General features: G+C 40.2%; 1 protein-coding gene across 2 annotated transcripts in view; it reads right to left on the bottom strand.

Moving 5' to 3' along the window:
* Window positions 1–16,906, bottom strand: part of DOCK4 (dedicator of cytokinesis 4) — a 296,938-nt gene that overhangs the window by 19,477 nt on the left and 260,555 nt on the right. For both annotated transcript variants that reach the window (XM_056846241.1, XM_056846242.1), the window contains 5 exons: window positions 12,448–12,596; window positions 11,248–11,334; window positions 9,345–9,449; window positions 2,922–3,063; window positions 553–719 (listed from right to left, as the gene is read on the bottom strand). In XM_056846241.1, coding sequence (XP_056702219.1) covers window positions 553–719; window positions 2,922–3,063; window positions 9,345–9,449; window positions 11,248–11,334; window positions 12,448–12,596 — 650 coding nt within the window. The remainder of the gene's footprint in view (window positions 1–552; window positions 720–2,921; window positions 3,064–9,344; window positions 9,450–11,247; window positions 11,335–12,447; window positions 12,597–16,906) is intronic.

Here is a 16,906-nt window from a genome sequence, read left to right as displayed (position 1 = left end):
TTTGGGGTGACAGCTTACAGGGGACACGTCCAGCTCAGGGGCTATCAAGGTACCCTCACCTTCAAGTGGCAGGGGAGACAATGCAGTGGCCTGTGCCCATGTGGAATCCTACATTCTATCATCCCATGGTATTCTCCTCAGCAGGTGAGCTGGGGTGGAGTACATTGGCCAGCAAGCAAGTCAGCCAATGGCAAAAGCCATTGCTCCATGCTGTGCCAAGGCTCTGACAGCTGCTGTAATAAATAAAGTTGTGGCCATTTTCAATCCAGAAGGTTCTTGGTTGTCATTGCATGTTCTAGTGGTTGGGGGGGGTTGCCTCATCGTCTCTTCATCCCTTCAGGACTGGATCCGCAAGCAGTGCCCATTCGAAAAAAACGGGGTGGGGGAGAACGGGGGGGGGAGGGAAAAAACTCCCATGCTCAAACTCAACATAATTTGAAGACTCCATGGAGTGTGCAGTTTACTGTAATTTGTTGTAGTCAACAACATATTCTTATATATAATGTCTTTAAATAAAACTTCTGTTGGTTAGAAATGAGATGGTAACCATACCTTGAATTCATTATCCTTGTCTTTCATTCCTTTGTGAAATGGCCTATCATATCGGAATCGCCAGATATGATTTACTTTGTAAAAACTTTTGATGTTATCTGGAATGCCTTCTCTCTGCAGCACCTCCTGGTTTTCTGGAATTGGTGTCACAGCATAGATTTGAAGATCTACATAAAGCAAGTTAAGGTCCAAGCTAGATTACAATCAGCGAAACTGATGTCTGGGACAGGAATACCACCGCACTAGTGCTGGTCAAACTGGTTAGCTTCAGAACAGGCTTAGGCCCTCTATTGGGCCCTAGTAGCTGGGACTCACCAGGAACCATGGGAAATGTTTCTATGAATCCTGAAGATCCCTATATGAACATTAGAAAAATCAGGAACTATATTTACTATGGTTCTCAGTGGACTACACGAGCACCACACATGCATTTACAGCTTCTTTTGATGGAGTTCTCCCCTTGAAATGCCATCATTTCAAGTAAGTATGGTTACAAGAAAATGCAAGGTAAATAGAGGCACTGTGGTGTAGTAGATTACAATGCCGGTCTGAGCCCAGAGAGACAGAGTTGAAATCCCCAATTGCTGTGAAACTTACTGGGTGACCTTGGGCCAATCATTCTCTCTCAATATAACCAACATCACAGGATTGTTGTGAGGATAAAAGAGAGAGAATGATAGGAACCCTGAAGATAAAAATGCACAAAATAAATACATTTCAAAGTAGAAGAGAGCATTTAAAACCATCAGAGTGGAAGAGGGAATTTAAAAGCATGCCTAATTCAGAATCATTCCAAGCATATCTGAATGAGTTTTCGCACACATATTCAAGTTACTATGTTTCCTCAGATCAATACATTGCACATCTAGAAAATGAAATCATTTGTCATTAACAAAAACTACAATGCTTTTTGCTACCATGATTGTGAGCATGGCCATCTCTTTAAGCGTGGGGGCTGACTTATTTACAAAAAAGCAGTATCTACCTGGAAATGTTGTAGCTCTAAAAAAACTGCTCTAAAAAAACTGGTAATCAAACATAGATAGCTCCAGCAATTTTCAATCAATTTATTTGTCTTTTTAATCTTGCAACATGTAACCAAAGAAAATTCAGAAAATCTAGCAATATATTTCAAAATATATATTTTATTGATGAGGTTATGGAATACTAGTTATTTACCACTTTTTGCTCTTCTGTCTTTCAAACAACCTTTGGGAACCCCAATTACATCCCAGATTTCTCCATCTTCACCAAATGAAGAAGAAGAGTTGGTTTCCATATGCCGATTTTCACTACCGCTTAAAGAAGAATCAAAACAGCTTACAATCACCTTCCCTTCCCCTCCCCACAACAGACATCCTATGAAGTAGGTGCAGCTGAGAGAGCTCTAAGAGAGCTGTGTTTGGCTCAAGGTCACCCAGCTGCCTTCATGTGTAGGAGTGGGGAAACCAACCTGGTTCACCCCATTCGCCTCCGCCGCTCATGTGGAGGAGTGGGTAATCAAACCCAGTTCTCCAGGTTAGAGTGCACTGCTCCAAACCACCGCTCTTAACCACTACATCAAGCTGGCTCTCATTGATGGGTACCATCAATTGAATCAGGCATGTCTCATGATAATAAACCTGTTCTTCATCCCTGTAATTAATGAATTATAAGTGTCTTGTAATTGCTGGAGCAACTAAATTGTAAGAAATATGATGCACGAGCTAAGAACTAGCAAGTAGCAATCATAGTACTTTTGGCAAAAAAGAAACCAAGAAAAGTTACTGGAGCTATTTTTGATTATTTTGTCTGAAGCCTGTGCAAGGTTCCTTTAAGGTCAGGGAAGTTGTACCTCTGGCTAACATGTTGTATTGTTTGTGTTAATGATTTTTGTGAGTGACAAAAACAACTCCAAGTATCGTGTAGACCAGTTCTTAGAAACTGCAGGTATGCGGATCTATACTCTGAATTATTTTTTAATTTATTTAATTCATTTGTACCCTGCCTCTCTCCCTAAATGATACCCAAAGTGGCTCACATAATTCTTTTATCCTTCATTTTATCCTCACAACAACCCTGTGAGGTAGATTAGGCTGCAAGAATAGGACTGACCCAAGGTCGCCAGTGAGCTTCCATGGCATGAATGGGGATTTGAACCTGGGTGTCCCAGGTACTAGTCTGACACTCTTAACCACTACACCACATTGGCTTTCCTACATTAAGTAGAGGTGAATTTTGAAATGAATACATGAATTCCAAATTAATTTTGAAATATTACTGGCATTCTGTTTCACCACTATTCTTTTAAAGAAATAACAGGTGAAATTGGATAGATATTTCTGAGGTTTCTTAAGCATGCACGTCAGTACTGTCCAGGAAGGGGATACATTGTGCTTCTGCCTGAAAGATGGTCTCATCTGGCTGATTGGCATGTTGCATAGCAATGGCATGGGGGAACTCATTTAACATCCGTTGTTGGAAAGCCTCCAGGCGCTCATAGTCATGTCCTCGGCAGACAAATTCTTTGTTCTAGGCAGAATTAAAAAGAAAGCAAAGATGGTTACATAAAAATTGCTTAGTAGTTGACAGTAATAACCAAAATCAAAGAAACATGCAGCTGTATACTTCTTTAGGACACCTTTCTGCATCCTTTGCATGCGTTTTAGACTCAGGAAAAAAATACAAATTGGAACTCAAAATATGGAAAGCAGTTTTCTCCAAAAGAAACTATATTCATGCTCAACTTTTAAAAGTCTGATTACTGCTTTCCTTCAAAACTGGATATATTGCTCATCCATATGAAAAAAAAGCAACAAACAGCAATCCATACAACAAACATAAAGGTGGCAACAATACTAAATAAGAAATCCACCAGTGTTAGAAGATGTCTTTTATTCTTCAATCAGATGTGCTTTGAACGTCTTGGGCTCTTTCCCAAGGAGAATCTTCCTTTTACAATTCCTGCAAAGGAGAGCAGGTTTGCTTTCCTTTCAATTGTCTCCTTTCTCCTTTCTTAGTAATCAAAATGAAGAAAATCTCCTCTGTTTTGGAGAAGTTGCAAAAAGAAAGATGTCCTTGATAAAGAACTCAAGGAACTTGAAACCTTCTGGCTCAGGCCCAAGGGGGAAAAAAAGAACCTTTTATACTAGTGGTTAGTTCTACTTTGTTGTCAGTTCTTTACTTGAGCAGCTCTCGTGCTTCTGAACTGCAAAGGCAAGCAAAATCTGACGTTTGCCCCATGTGTGAGACTTGCATAAGTCTTGTTTAATTTATTCAAAGAATTGGAAGGCACAAACAGCTCCTATTGGGTGGCACAAATTATCCATCAGTCTAGGTGGAAAAAGACCCTCGGTTAGCCATCTTCAACATCTTCTAATGGCTGATCACAGCAGCATCAGATGAACAGCCTAGTTTCAATGGCTGTCCTAATGGCGTATTAATTGCACAGTTCCAGGAAAATGTAGTGGGTTAGCTGATAAAGGAGCATGCAGGACAGGAAGGGGAGGAAAAGGCTGACACTGCTGAACTGAAGCGAAGTATCCTTATACAAGGAGATGCTAAACAGCAGTGGAAAACTAAATTCAGGACCAAAGATGTATGTCAATCCCTATGAACAAAGCAAATCAGCACCTGCACACCTCCATTACAGTCTTGTATCTCTACCAGCAAGGGAATGGAGGCTCCCTTCTTACTCTGCCTATCCATTGTACCACCACACCAGTTACTGAAAGTGCCAGGAACAGGAAATGCAACAATGATTGTTAAAATAGCTGTGTTGACAGCTAGAGCTGCTAAATTATCTCTTTCCACCTGGTGAAGAAGAACAAGAGTTTATATGCCGACTTTCTCTACCACTTAAGGGTGACTCAAACCGGCTTACAATCACTTTCCCTTCCCCTCCCACAACAGACACCCTGGGAGGTAGGTGAGGCTGAGAGAGCTCTAACAGAGCTGTAACTTGCCCAAGGTCACCCAGCTGGCTTCATGTGTAGGAGTGGGGAAACAAATCCAGTTCACCAGATCAGCGTCCACCACTCATGTGACGAGTGGGTAATCAAACCCGTTTCTCCAGATCAGACTCCACCGCTCCAAACCATCACTTTTAACCACTACACCATGCTGGCTCCCTGATCTTCCTCTATGTCTGATCAGTAACATTTAACTGAACAGAGGATTTCACTATTCCTGTACAACAGATTTTCCTATGGTCAGTCTACTGAAAATAATATATGCATTTAGCATCTCCGTTAATATTCCAAAGTTCTTTCATTTCCCATATATATATATTTGTCATGGTTCTGTACGATTTCATAATGTAATTCTCTTGAGAAGAACTTTCATTTACAGATGAGCAACTTTATGTTGCTATGGTATTTTAAAAAAAGATTCCTTGGATATAAATAAAACATGTCAGCCTTATACTGTTTGGACTACTTTTGGAGAAGGGTCTCAAATACACATGGTGCAAATCCCTGGATGTGACGCGGCAGTCCTACTCTGTAAATTGGTATAAATGAAATCAGTCTGTAAATGGAGAACAATGACTTTTGTCTTTCCTTGGAAGTATTAACTAGTTTACCTTCCCAAGCCACTACAGTTCAACTTTACTATTAATAATAATTAAGTCCCATCAAGTTACAAACAATTTATGGCAATCAATCATGGGGTTTTCAAGCCAAAAGCAGAGCAGAGGTGCTTTGCCATTACCTCCAACTGCATAGCAGCCATGGTCTTCGTTGGTGGTTTCCCATCCAAAAACTAACTTTTGTCACTGCTTAGTTTTTGAACTCCAACAAGCTCAAGCTAAGCTGAACAATTCAGGATGCTATTGAACTTTCTTACCACTAATCGTTCATAAACCAACCAACAAAACTGAGAAAAATAAAAAACTAAACAAGATTAAATAGCAATTCCAAAGATGGGAGGCATATTGTATCATCACCATCATCATTTTATATTCTAACAGTGAAGTCGGCCAAATCTTTGGATACTTAAATCCATGACTGGAGCTGTAAACAGGCAAGACAGATCCTTCTACAAAACCTGAAAAGGGCCCCAGGTTTGTAGAAAAATGTGAAATCTAAAAAAAAAAAAAATACATTGAGGACTCAACCCCCCTCCAAATGATAAAAGGAGTACCTTTAGCTTTAAGCACTGGATCCCCTCAGGGGCTGTTGCTAGGCAACCACAGCATTCCAAGGCTTGGTTCTGTCACTAAAAGCAAGGGAAGAGGGCAGAGCCCTTTCCAGGGCTATTTTGACCTTTGGGGTCAGAGCTGGCTAGGGTTGCCAGGTCCAGGTTGGGAAATTCTTGTAATTTTGCTGTGGAGACTGAGTAGGGCAGGGTTTGGGGAGGGGAGAGGAGAGGCCTCAGCTGAATATAATGCCACCCTCTAAAGTAGTCACGTTCTCCAGGGGTACAGATCTCAGTTATCTAGAGTTCAGTTGCAATTCTGGGAGATTTCCAGGCCCCACCTGGAGGTTGGCAACTGTAGGCCTGGCAGCAGCCTCTGGATGACTTGATACCACCCAACTTGCATGGCTCAACTAGGCCTGGTGGCTGGCTACTGTTCAAAAAGCAAAAGGGGGAAGGAAAGACCCAACCTAAAACCAAAGTTGGGTGGAAAAAGACTCAATTATGTATAGAAATATATTTATTTTAAGGCACTGATATCTATATTAAAGATGTTAAAATATTATATTAAAAGAAAGCACAAATGGCAACTACTACAGGTTGATAAACTTTACATTTATACATAATATATAAAATGTTTCATTAAAATTAGGCATGGTGGGTTATTATATTTGGTATATCAACAGAGTATTTGGCTTTGTTTTATAGAAAAGAACAGCAGAAAGTATTCCACGGCAGTGGGCTCTTTAATTTTATTAATTTTATAGAATATATTGGGCACAGAGTCAAACTGGAATGTAAGTAATCCCAATACCCCTATGAAAAATTACAACATCTGGTAAAGTTTAATTGAGGTTAACTAGTTACTATTTCTTTTTCTTTTCAGACATAACTACATACATACCTGGGTTGTTATAATTCTGCTTTAATACTGTTATACATGTTGTATTGTGTATTGGCGTGCATTATAAGTGATGTAATTAGACCACTGATGAAGGCCAGGGGGCTGAAATGCGTTTGGATTGTGTTTTTAGTTTATCAGCCTGTAGTAGTTGCTATGTTTGCTTTCTTTAAATATAATATTTTAATGTTTTTTAATATAGATATCCGTGCCTTAAAATAAGTATATTTCTATACATAATTGAGTCTTTTCCCACCCAACCTTTGGGTACCCAGGCTTGCTACCATTCAACAGCAACCACCCAACAAAATCCAGTATGGGGAGGTGGTTAGAACTTCAGAGCAGAGTCTAGGAGAACCAGGTTTGAATCCCCATCTTGCTGTGGAAGCTCACTGGGTGCTTTGGACCATGTGGGAGCTGGAGATCACCTGGAATTACAACTGATCTTCAGATGACAGAGATTAGTTCCTCTAGAGAAAATGGCTGCTTTGGATGGACTCTAAGGAATTATACCTTGTCAAGGTCACTTCCCTCCCCAAACCTTGCCTCCCCAAGGCTCCACCCCAAAATCTCCAGCAATTTCCAAACCCGGACCTGGCAAGCCTAAGGGGGAATTGATCTTTGTAGTTGAAAGATCTGTTGTGATTCCAGGAGGTCTCCAGGCCTCACCTAGAGGTTGGCAAATGGCAACCCTAGATGGAGACAAGGAAGCAGGAAAAGGGAAGAGGCTATGGGAGCTTTCACTTGTATATTCTAATGGCCAAGTTGACAAAAAGGTTAGGATACTTAAATGTGGTGACTGGAGCTGTGAAAGAGCAAGACTGATCTTCTTACAAACCTGAAAAATGCCCCAGGTTTGCAGAAAAATATGAAATCTAAAAAAGACACATGGGGAGTTAAAAACCCAAAATGATAAAAGGAGAACCTGTAACTTTAAGAAATGAATGCCCTCAGCAGCAACCATAGTATTCTAGGCTTGGTTTCTGTGAGTAAAAGGCAGTGGGGGCAGGGCCCTTGCTAGGGCTGTTCTGGCATTTGAGGGAGGACTCATTGGGGTCAGGGCTGACAGCAACCACTGGGGGAATTGATATCTCCCAATTTGCATGACTCACTTAGGCCTGGCTGCTTGTGTAGTGCCTAATTAACTTAGTTTATGGAGAAAACATATATGCTGTCACATATATGCATATTTACATAGTATGAGACACACACACACACACACACACACACATATATTCTTATGTACAGATCTAGAATCCTTATGCATGATGGGTAAAATACAATTCTTTGGTCAAGAGAAATTTACTACTGGGTCAGCTTGACCCAAGTGTTTTCGCACACAGCTGCAGGTGAGATCATTATTTCTGATGTGTGTTTGGATGGTACAGTCAGGTTTCTTAATTAAGCCTGGAGCTTTGATTTAAGACAAGAAGTGTCATCCTGGAATGTAAACTTGTGTTCCCTCATTAACCATTAGGGAACGCCTTGAAGAGCATTTTCTATTGGATATGCAAATAATTGCTTATACGTCTATAAGGATTCATTGGGCAGTTGGATCTTACGTGTGTATTACCCTCTGTAACCACCAATCATCAAAGTCTATATACATGCTTGCAATCCTTTGATGTGTGTGGAAATTGCTCTGCGCTTTAGGCAATTTTCACCAGCATTTTGTGTATTGGCCAATAAAAACAAACTGCTTTGAATCTTCAACTTCCAACTGTTTTATTGTGATTGAATGTTGATACAATAAGGCAGACATAACACTTGCTACTGTTCAACAGCAGCCACCATATGAAAGCCAGTATGATGTAGTGGTTAGAGTTTCACACTAGGGTCTTGAAGACCCAGGTTCAAATCACCAGTCTGCCATGAAAGCTCACTAGGTGATGTTGAGCTAGTCACATACTTTCAACTTAAACCTACCTCACAGGGTTGTTGTGAGAATAAAAAGGACAGTTTTGGTTGCCACTGTGGAGAAAGGCGGGGTATACATTAAGTAAATAAATAATTAATACAGTTGAAGATGGGAGGCAGAAAAAAGGTAGGCTGGTGAATGGCTGAGAACAAGAGAATGAGGCAGTGAAAGGGGAGAAGATATGGGGGTTGCTCGGAGGAGGAAGGGGAAATAATGTGGGGAAAGGAGTACAGGGAAAGTGAGATCTCCCCCTAACAAGTATTTGAGGGTGCTCTACCATGGAAGCAGGCCTGGCCCAGCGGCTGGCACCACAGAACATTTCCTAAGTAGAGGCTGCCAGAGTGGGGGCAAGGGGAAACTGAAGGCACAGGGAAGATAAAGGTAGGTTGGCTTTTTATGGGAAGGAGAGAATAAAGCAGGAAAAAGGGAGAGGTTATGGAGGCTTTTAGGGAAGGGAAAGAGGGAAATACCCCCTGCAAGTCCCACTTGTATATAATAAATACAAACTAACTTCCACAGCACTCACTGAACCAATATGGGATTCTCTACCATTGAGTGGGATACATGTAGCTTTGTTTTGTATGCATGGTTTGCACAAAGGATAGGCTGTGACCTGCATGGCCAGCTTTTCCATAAAGGCTGTTAAGAAGAATCAGAAACAAAAAGCTGGAGGCAAATAGTCTGTATCAAATACAAAGCCGCTGGAGCTTGTTTGGTGCTTAGGTTCCAGTCAGTGACCTGCAGGATTAGGACCGCAGGGCAATACTCATGTCTCAAGCATGACAAGACATCAAAATAGAAGTATAAATACAAAGCATAATGTAAAGCATAAATACAACAGACATATTTTGTACTCACCCGTAAGAAAAAAGGAAATTTTTTCCCATAAAATCCAACTCTGAAAAACTCTGGCTCCAAACGCTGTTGATCCATAATTTTATCATACAAAGAAGCTTCCATCATCTATGGGAGATTGAATGAAATGTTATTTTTGGGGTCTAACTTTTTTTAGAAAGTAGGGTATTCCGTGATTCTGTTCAAGGCAGGCAGAAAAGAAATCCATACAAAAGTGTGGCCAGACATAAATATTCAGGTAGAACCAGTGCAGAGTAGAGGACAGAATTTTGGACTTGGGTTTAAATTCTCATCCATGCAGGAAGCTCATTAACAGCCCAATCCTAAACAGAGTTACACCCTTCTAAGCACATGGACTTCAATGGACTCAGAGTGTAACTCTGCTTAGTATAGTGGTATAAGTCACCTTAGCCAAGTTCCTATCTCTGAGCCTACTCTACCCCACAGATTTGCTTCAAGGATCAGATAGAACTGCTTCATGTACACTGCCTTGAACATAGGGAGGATACACCAAACTTCATAGCTGCAGTGCAACTAAGAGAATTTCCCCACTTCACATCAAGTTCCCAACTATACCTTTGTACTTCCACTAATCTACATTTGCCCTGAATATGACTGGATTTTTGTAGGCAGGAGGGACAGAGTGACATCTTTAGAATTAATGTAGTGGCCATGCACAAAGGTTATGGCAAAATGTTCACAGATACATCACACCAGATAGATCCATAGTGGAAGGTGACATTGTACTGAGGTTTAAAAATGACTTAGCTGCACAGGGGGACCAGCAGAGATCAACATGGTTTCACAGATATAAACTTTTCCCTCTTGTTTAACCCCTCCCTTCATTTGAATTAGAGGCGTAGACATGTAGTTTAGATTGTACAACCACGATTCTAACACCTACTTTGGATCTGCCCAGTTAGCTTCTGATTCCCATCCCCATAAACAGCAAGATTTCACAACATGAAACTATTTTTGAAAATCTCAGTCTTAGCAGAATCAGGGATCAAATATCAGAGAAAGCAACAACGAAATTTTAGAAATTATATGGTATACCATCAACATTTCAATGCATAGAAAAATTATATACATACTGCAAAATGATTATGTGTCGAGGGCTGACCCACGACATGATGTCATGTTTCCCAGGCAATAGTAATAACGGTAGCTAAATATAGCACAGCAAATAAACATCTTAATGGGGAATGTGTGGTACAAAATCTATATTGCTTGGGAACCATCTGTAAATGACTGTAAGATAGTTTCAAGCATAGGGTCTCTGGGTCCAATGACCATGAACAGAGCTCTGTTTACAGAACAGGGCTCTCACCTTCCCCTTCTCATTGCATCTCCCTATAACCCCAAAAAACTAGTCCGAGGCAGGGGGAGGATTCTCTGCTATAGAATACAAGCTGACACAGATGCCTGCAAAAGGAAGGAAATTAATCAGGGTCACACACTCCACAACCAGAAAGTGTCTATTAGATCCCCGTCAATGTTTTCTTTCTTTTTTGAGTCAACCTGTCCAAACCAAACATGAACTGAAATAGCACATATACATCTTGTTTGGTTCTTATTTTCCCTACCTGTGCTCTGCAGCAGTCATTTACATACATAAGTGACATCAAGTCGTAACACACATATGGTGACCCCAGCAAGGGGCTTTCAAGGTAAATGAGGAGAGGTAGTTTGCCATTGCCATCCTTAGCACTTCCTCGGTGGTCGCCCATCCAAGTACCAACCCTGCTTAGCTTTCCCTCCCCAGCAGTCATCTAAACATTCATTAAAATCAAATACTAATTTTTAGCACAAAAGTTATACTAGAGAAATCTATTTTGCCTTGATCACTAACATAAGTGATGGTTATATATTTCTTAATTACAAAAATATATCCAAGCTCCATTACCCGCATCTTGCTGAGGTTTCTGTAGTCATAATAGCTCTCATACTGCTCCGCAATCTTTCTGCATAGGATAATGCCATTCTCCCAGCACTGCAGACAAATAAGGAAGAGTATTGTTCTACCCAAAGAAGAATCTATAAGGGTTTTTAGCTGTTTCAGACAGATTTTCAAGTATATCCTGTTGGCAGTACAATCTAACATTAACCAGCACTTTCAGAGAATATTAGCCAATAGGCAGAGAACAGCTGCTTATGAAAACTGACAAAATGGTTTATTAGCCTCTTTTCTGAGATTAATAAACAGCATTCACAGAATACTGGAAAACTAGTACCTACGTAGGCAACACACCTGAATTGCCCAATAAAATGAAAACTGAATGTCCAATTAAAATACAGAAAATATATAATTAAAATCCCATTAATGCTATTGGATTTAATGCTATTGGCTATTGGATTTAAGCAAGAATTTGACTGATGTCAAGCTGAATGGAAAGATACCCAGTTTTTAGCTATGTGGCTGGACCAAGGCACATATTAATATAAACAACAAAATGCTTGTGTATTCAGTGGCCTCATAAAAAGTACGTATTACTGCTGATGGAATCAACAGAATAAGGTACAGTGGCAGCAAATCAAGAAGTAAAAGGTTCCTCACCCTGCCCCTGAGTCTGATATGTAAAAGGCAGATGTTAAACAAGATAAAATTGTAAGGGACATGGGGCACTGAAATGTTCTGAAGATCTGATTAATTGTAAAAGACATGGCTAATCTCAAACCATGGTTTATTTTACTTAAGTTATTTTGTGAAGTAAGGATTTGGCTCACAAATAATCATAATATTCCTTGAAAAATACAGAATTCATCAACTTCCCTATCCACTCTTGCAGAAACCCAACTGTTATCCCAGCCCGGACTGCAGTGAGGGAAGCACCAAGGAAAGAGCCAGGATTAAGCAAAAATGCCCATATTTGCACATGAATAATTGCAATTAACAAGCCAATTTCAAACCATGGTTTCAGATCCTGGTCTGATATATCTTAACTAGCATTAATCAGTGGCGTGGCCCACATTTAAACGATCAATCTTAGTTACCCTAATTAAACTGTGCTTTTCCATGACATCTGAAGCCATACAAGGGCAATATAATTAACAATATAATATACTGCTAATAATCAACTGGTTTGGCTTTAAAAACAAAACTTACTTTTCCCCTGTCAAAGTTCTGGATTATAGTGAGATGAAGATATTCTTTACGTTGCCACTCTGTTTGCATGGGATAGTTTAAGAATTCTCTCAGTGGCCGCTCTGACCATTCCAGCAGCTCATCATATAGCAACAGTGTGTACGCAGCCTCTATAATATGTTACAAATAAAAATGAAGTACATGTCATGGTGACACACAAAAATTCCAGTTTATTTCTTTATTTAATATATTTCTTCATGCCCCATCAGAAGAATCTGACCGAACTGGCTCACATAATCAAAACAAAGTAAAACAACAACAAAAATCCATTCAATATTAATCCTACAGCAATTACGCAAACACTATAAACATTAAGCAGTACATTAGAAAACAATCAAAATCAGCATAGGAATAAAAATAACTCAGAGGAGATAACTAATAAAATCAAGACTTAATCCACACATCCCCATAAAACCAAAAAAACAGGCCAGATCAGAAATAATATACAACCATAAAATTGAATGAAACCCTAAAACGAGTAAGAGGTGAGAGAAATCTCAAACAAAAGCCTGGGGAAATAAAAATATTTAACCTGATACCTAAAAGCCAGAGGAGCAGGTGCCAGGCAAGCTTCCACAAGGGGCACCACTATTGAAAATGCTCTGTATCTGATTGCCACCCATCTCATTTCTGAAAATGAGGGCATACAAAAAGCAGGGCTTGGGATGGACATCTTAATTTGCCCAGGACAATAGGGGAGAAAGTGGTTGTCCACGTAAACTGGTCTCAAGCCACTCTGAGGTTTCTAGGTAAGCACTATGCTTTGAAGTGTGCCTGGAACCAAACAGGCAAACAATGTAGATCTTTCAGTACTGGTACTGTATGATCCCTATATTCAAACCACAACAATAGCATTTCATACTAACTGAAGTTTCCAAAAAACCAAAGACATCCCAGGATAACAGTAATAATACAACAAATTGGTGGTGGAGTCCCTGTCTTTGGAGGTCTTTAAGCAGAGGCTAGATGGCCATCTGTCGGGAGTGTTTAATTGTGGGATCCTGCATGGCGGGGGGAGGGTTGGGGTCACTGGGGATGTGGGGGGAGGTAGTTGTTAATTTCCTGCACTGTGCAGGGGGTTGGACTAGATGACCCTGGTGGTCCCTTCCAACTCTATGATTCTATGATTCTAATTACCAATTAATGGTTTATTTTATATTTAAGAATGTTCAATTCTTCAATTGCAACGAAGTCTTGAAGAAACTTAATAGAAATCTGTTTTAGAGTCTAATGTACAAAAACAAACATGAGTTCCATTTTCTATAAAGTAAAATAAAAATAGCACAGGGTGTTAATATGCTTCCAGATATACACAGGATTTTATTTCCCCTACTGGTGTACTGGACAATGCAAAAGATATCAATCATTCTAAATAACACAACTAGCAGCTGCATAAATCCATTCGCCACCAAAGAAGTGGATCGTGAAGTGGAAAATCTGTTTTATGGGCGGAAGGTTGGAAAGCAAAACATTGATAAAGAAAATGAAAGTCGAAAAGGTTATCCAAATCATTTTCATGCCTCAACCCCCCCTTGCTTTCTAACCTGCAAAAAGACACTTGAAAATTACATGCTAGGGCAGTGCTCTTCAGCCTTTCCAGACCAGGGACCACATATGGATCCTCATGACCCACTAAGCAGCAAGTACCTGATGAGCTGTAAGCCCACTAAGGTATAAGCATATGACAGAAAACCACATGACAGATAAGACATTTGATTTAAAGATGAAGATATGAAACAGTGAACAAGTAGCTGCCCTATAATCTACATTCAACAATTTCATCACTCTAATTTGGGGCTTAAAATGCTGAATAGTACATCTCCTTCTTATAGGTCTTCAAGCTATGTAAAAAGTAATTTATTGGCATGGGAAGAAACCACCTGATATAGATGCTTTCTCATTATAGGCATTCATGGAGAAGAATCAGAGGGTGGGGGAAGAGAGAGAGAGAGAATCAAGGAAAGCAGTTTCTGTTCTGGTACATACGAATCAGGTTTTGTAACTAAATAAATAATAAATAAATACACCTTTATACATATGGGCAGTCAGTGATTCTGCCTTGCAAAACTATTGTGTCTGGAAATTTTGATGTGTTGGCTCGTGATTGGTCAGTCAACCGTATTAATAAACTTGACTTGACTTGGTTTTGTATAGGGCTACGATGGTGCAAACTTCTTTAACAATGCAAGAGATTTTTTAAGGTAGTGATAATGGATATCTAAGGTTCAGGGTAGACATGATTATTTTTAATGACTCAAGTCACATAGCAGCTATGGGGAACTCATATTAAAAGTACGATAGGGACCCAGTTCAGCTCAGAACCATGGTATGGGCGGAGGAGGAGCTTCTGCCTTCCTCCCACATCATTTTCCTGAGTTAGGGTTGCCAAAAACCAGGTAGGGCCTGGAGATCTACTGGAATTACAAGGGGCCTACAGACTACAGAGATCCTCTGGAGGATAGTGTCTATGGCATTATAACTGTGCTGAGGACCCTTCCCTCTGCAAATGCCACCCTCCCCAGGCTCTATCCTAAAAGTCTCCAGGTTTTTCTCAACCAGGAGTTGGCAACCCTATCTTGAGCTGAAACAGCTCTGGGAATGTTATTTGACCCATCCTGGATCAGCATATGCAGTGCCCAGTGTATGTGCAGCCCCCAACAGGCCAAATAACATCCGCAAAGTCATTTTAGCTTGGGAAAATGTCATGGGGAGGAAGAAAGAAGCCACTCCCCCCCCCACACACAAACACACTGTGGTCTCAAGTCAAATTGGGACCCTGAAGTAATTTTAAAATGAGTTCCCCACAGCTGCTGTATGGCTTCTGGGGAAATGAACCAGTTAAAAATTGTCATGTCTAGGTTGGACCTAAGTGTTTTACAGTACAATCCTAAGCAGTTGTACCTTTCTAGAATACTTTTCATGGCCCTTTCTTACATGCTCAGGGTAATGTCGTCGATTGCCACTTTGGGGTCAGGGAGCAATCTCCACCAGGCCCGGTTGGCCAGGGATCCTGGAGGGTTGGTTTTTTTTTGGCCATATTCTGGGCATGGAGTAAGGGGTCACTGGGGGTGTGGGGGAGAGATAGTTGTGAATTTCCTGCATTGGTCAGGGGGTTGGACTAGATGGCCCTGGTGGTCCCTTCCACCTCTGTGATTCTATGATTCTAAAAGTCCACTGAAATAAATGGGCTTAGAAGGGTGTTACTCTGCACAGGATTACATTATTAAACATCTAATCAGTAATCACAGTAACCGGACACTCCAGGATCCACAAGCATACAACAAGAAATACGTTTGTTTTTTTTTAAAAAAATACCAACTCTCTGTATTAATTTGTTTAAAAATACCAATAAATTAAAATGGAGCAATTAAAACAAATATTCATCCTCATTTCTTCTATGACTACTGAGATTGCTACAGCAGTATTACAGCTCAAAAATACCCTCTACCCACTTTGCAAACCATAATAAAGACATGTTTTTGACCTCTTCTGCAAGCTCATTCCAGAGAACTGGGTCTGTAACAGAGGATACCTGCAACCTGGCTGTGGAGGTATGTGTCTACAGATTAGAGGTCACATGAACCTCATTTTTGAAGGACTCCCTCTCCCGAGGTGCACATGCTTAAAAAAGAGAGTGGGTCATGAATGGCTTTACAGGTAATAACCAGAACTTTGAATTCGCTCCCTTAAAAAAAACAGGAAGCCAACAAAGTCATTTTGATACAGGCATAACACTCTTGCAATCACTCGTATCAGTTAAATGGATATACTCCATTGTACACTGAAGTCTGTTACCGCACTAGGTATTCCCTGTTATAGGGAATGTTATAAAAAATACTATTCGCACTTTCTATGTATTCTAACCGATGTATTAGGAGTTTGAAACTGTTATAAAAAAATACTGTTCGCACTTTGTTTGGCCCCTTTAGCTGTGAAGACGTCTTCCAACCATTTTTTAACCATGGCATCCAAAAACCCTTTTAAAGCGATGTTTTTTATAGCATTTCCAAACTCTTGATACATCACTGGGAATACCTAGTTCGGTAACAGCCTAGATACTTTCTCAAAAAAGATTTACCTCAGCGATAACAAAACAAAAAAAGATACCCATGAACTAGCATTCAGGTCACTGTTTATTAGGACTCACTGTTTCTATCCAAGATAATGTAGACTCTATTGATTTTCCTAAAGCACTTTCCATAGAACAAACATAAGCAATTATATAGGGGTATTTTCCTCACTGGACACCTCTTTGGCCTCTGATTAAATTGCTGATTAGGTAAACAAAGGAGATAATGAAGTGATATAATGAGTTTTCAAGGGAACTAACTGGGAAACAAACCTCAAAGGTTGGAAACAAGCAGATTGACTCTACCCACAGGTTACTATCTCACCCCACCAGCCCCAAGGCTTAATTCTC

Source organism: Euleptes europaea, chromosome 3 (genome assembly GCF_029931775.1).
Source record: "Euleptes europaea isolate rEulEur1 chromosome 3, rEulEur1.hap1, whole genome shotgun sequence".
In the NCBI taxonomy this organism is placed as follows: Eukaryota; Metazoa; Chordata; class Lepidosauria; order Squamata; family Sphaerodactylidae; genus Euleptes; species Euleptes europaea.
Note: the sequence above shows the minus strand (reverse complement) of the source record. Positions and strands in the feature narration are given on the sequence as shown.